General features: G+C 44.5%; 1 protein-coding gene across 1 annotated transcript; it reads right to left on the bottom strand.

Annotated features, from left to right (window-relative positions):
- Positions 1-295: 295 nt before the first annotated feature.
- LOC104962384 (endoribonuclease Dicer-like) lies at positions 296-2,656 on the bottom strand. The gene is made up of 4 exons (XM_010790824.1): positions 2,482-2,656; positions 2,209-2,391; positions 1,183-1,288; positions 296-810 (listed from the first exon to the last, which is right to left on the bottom strand). Exons 1-4 carry the CDS (start codon positions 2,610-2,612, stop codon positions 616-618), a joined length of 615 nt encoding a protein of 204 aa, XP_010789126.1. The 5' UTR covers positions 2,613-2,656; the 3' UTR covers positions 296-615.
- Positions 2,657-2,923: the final 267 nt, after the last annotated feature.

The following is a 2,923-nucleotide window of genomic DNA, read 5'->3' as shown; positions in this document are numbered from 1 at the left end:
CTCTCAGTCTGACAGGAGAGGACTCTCCTCCACTTTGTTGTTGAAAAAACTCCTTATATCCGTTAGCGTAGCTCGCTAGCACCAGAAGCTAACGGCAACGATCTCAGGTACCGGTGCGCTCTCTCTCTCTCGCGCACACGCACACAAAATGGCTCGTTTCACACACACACAGAGCCGAGCTTTAATGAAACACAGAGACCCAGACGTAATAGTACTGTACTGCATCATATTATTTTCGAATCAATAATCTTTCAAATTATGATTTTTTATTTTTTTCATCTTTTAAAAAAAAAATGTATAACCATTTTTCCTCCTGGTCTCTCGCGCTCCCTGTCATGCCTCTGCGCCCCACACGTTGGGAACCACTATGCTAGAGACAGTGACTACATGTTTTCTGCCATGGGTGATGACACATGTTGTTCTCCTCTCCTGCGAGAATCAGTTGAGCGTCTGCCCAGTAGCAAAGGGCAGCATACTTCATTTGTTGCACTCTATCACTGTGAGAGAATAAGCAGGGCGTGTCGTGTGCAGTGTTAGTGCTACAGTAGAGAAAATAAAATGGAATAACTGACAATGTCTCGCTGTTGTTAAGCACTGATCCTGCGTTTATGTGGTTTAGTGGGTAAAACCAGACCTGAAGTCGGGGGGGAGGGTCTGAGCCCCCACTCCAGCCTCACTGGCGGTCTGGGCCCGCAGCTCCTCTGCAGTCAGCAGGCAGTGGAGGCGGTACAGGATGCTGGGCAGGCACACAGCTTTCCTCCACAGAGAGGCGGGGATGGGGTGGATGGCACACAGCTCTGGAACCAGGATCTGACAGACACAATGCAATGTTACACTGCTGCAGCTGTGGAAGCTCATGTCTAATATTTAAGAATTATACCAGGACGTCATTGGCTTCTAGATGGTTTTCATTGCAGTTCAATACGAATCATGATCAATCCATAATAGCGTTTGTTCAAAAATGTCAATGGATACAACATGTAATAAATAGTAAATCTTTGAAATCAAGCACTCTGAGACAATGGTCTTACTTCATCACCAGCAGTCAAACATTTTTAAACTGTGCAGTTACGCATTCATATATTATTATTACTACCATTTTTGGTACGAGAGCCGGACTCCTGTTCCTGGACCTGCCTGGTGGCATCACTGAAATGAATGGGGGGGGCTCTGTTTTATTACCTGTTTGTTCTGCAGACTCTCCCACTTGGCCTTCCTCTTCTCTGCGCTGCTGAGCGGCAGAGCTTTGCCTTTCTGGTTCAGGTGCCGAGGGGTTAACAGGTTCAGTCTGAGAGCAGAGGGAACAAGATACTTTTTACCTGTCCAAATAATGGTCATGGACAAGGTGCAGTCATTACACTGGGACTTGATATCACTTTGCTTTCAAATGTGACCTTTGCTAAATCGAAATATTGTGTCAAAATATTCTGAAAATCTCTAACAGAGAACTGTACAGTTCATTGGACATTTATACAAAAAAAGTGAGCTTTTTGTATTACTTGCATTCTGACCATAATCACCCACAATACACTGGACTGGATCAGTTCAGTTCTGGTGTTAAGATAGTAGAAGGTAATGTTTCCAGAAGCAGATCTCTGTAAGAACACTACTTTCTAACTTTACAACCCCACATACTTTACTTTTTAATCTTGACCACTTTAGTCCCGACCAAAGCTGCCTCAAGTGACATCATTTGAGGCAATTTCTCATACTCAACACATCTTTCTCTGGGCCCAAAAGGCGCTATACTACTTTTCTACGGGGTGTCCAAACATTTTTCAATGAGGGCCACATACAGACGAATATATGAAGGGCTGGGCATCTCACTAGAGGTTTGAAAAGTGGGCTTATTAACACAGGAATACTGTGTAACATATTTTCATATATTTAAGATGTATAATATAGTCAAGCACAAGTTCCATGTGTGGGCCAAATTCCATTATACTTTTAGAATTTGCTGTGGGCCATTGGCACCCCGGGCACCCCTGTTGTACTACTTCAAATTCATTTAATTACAAATCTCAAACATCTTGAAGCGCACTTGGATGTGAAAAATGTGTGTTCTCCATTGAGACCCTTTGTTAAACCTGTTCTCTTGCACAGACTCAGGACAAAACTATGAGAATTAACCTTGATCTTTTGAAAATTCCTATCAGTTAAAATAGCAAATAGAGCAAACTAATGAGAGTGGAGAGCCTGTGCTGCTACCTGGAGGAGGTGTGGTCCACATCAAGGAGCGGCTGGTTCAGATTGGACAGGTCCAGGTTGTACTTGGTTTTGTAGTACTCAGCAAACGTCTCGTACTCTGGAGAGGGAAACTTGCTGAGCGGCGTCAGGTCTGTGTACACGTCGGCGACATAGAAGCGATGCGGTTGGTCAAAGTTACGATACCTGTGGGGGGGAGCAGGTAGAGTCATTGTGGCGCTCAGACATCGCAAGCATAGTAAAAGTGGTTTGAAGGTTCACATGGCGCAGTGGTACCGTGGAATGATGACAGCATCCTGGTAGTCCTCCAGCTTGAAGCTGAAGGGGTTCTGCTTGGTGTACTGAGTGGTAGGAATGCCGGTGCGGGCCTCAGACTTTTCAATGTCCTCCATGAAGGAAAAGTCCATGTCTAGTGTGTTGGAGTCCTCAACTGAATGAGCAGCAGAGAGAGAGGATGGTTTAAGGCAGAGGTCGGCAACCCGCGGCTCTCGAGCCGCATGCGGCTCTTTAAGCCCTCTGCTCTGGCTCCCTTGAGCTTAAACAAAAATAAGAAGGAAATAAAATACAAGTATTTGTAGGACTATTTATATTTTGCTGCATGGTTGAAAATGTTTGGTATCTTGTATTTTGAGGTGATACTGTGACACATAAATAAAAAACAAAACGGTTTTAATTAGGTCAACTAAAATATGCGTCACATCCTGCTACGGTCCCGCGC

The sequence above is a fragment of the Notothenia coriiceps genome, unplaced genomic scaffold (genome assembly GCF_000735185.1).
Source record: "Notothenia coriiceps isolate Sejong01 unplaced genomic scaffold, NC01 NC01_scaffold00034586, whole genome shotgun sequence".
NCBI lineage: Eukaryota > Metazoa > Chordata > Actinopteri > Perciformes > Nototheniidae > Notothenia > Notothenia coriiceps.
This window is presented reverse-complemented; position numbering and strand designations above follow the sequence as displayed.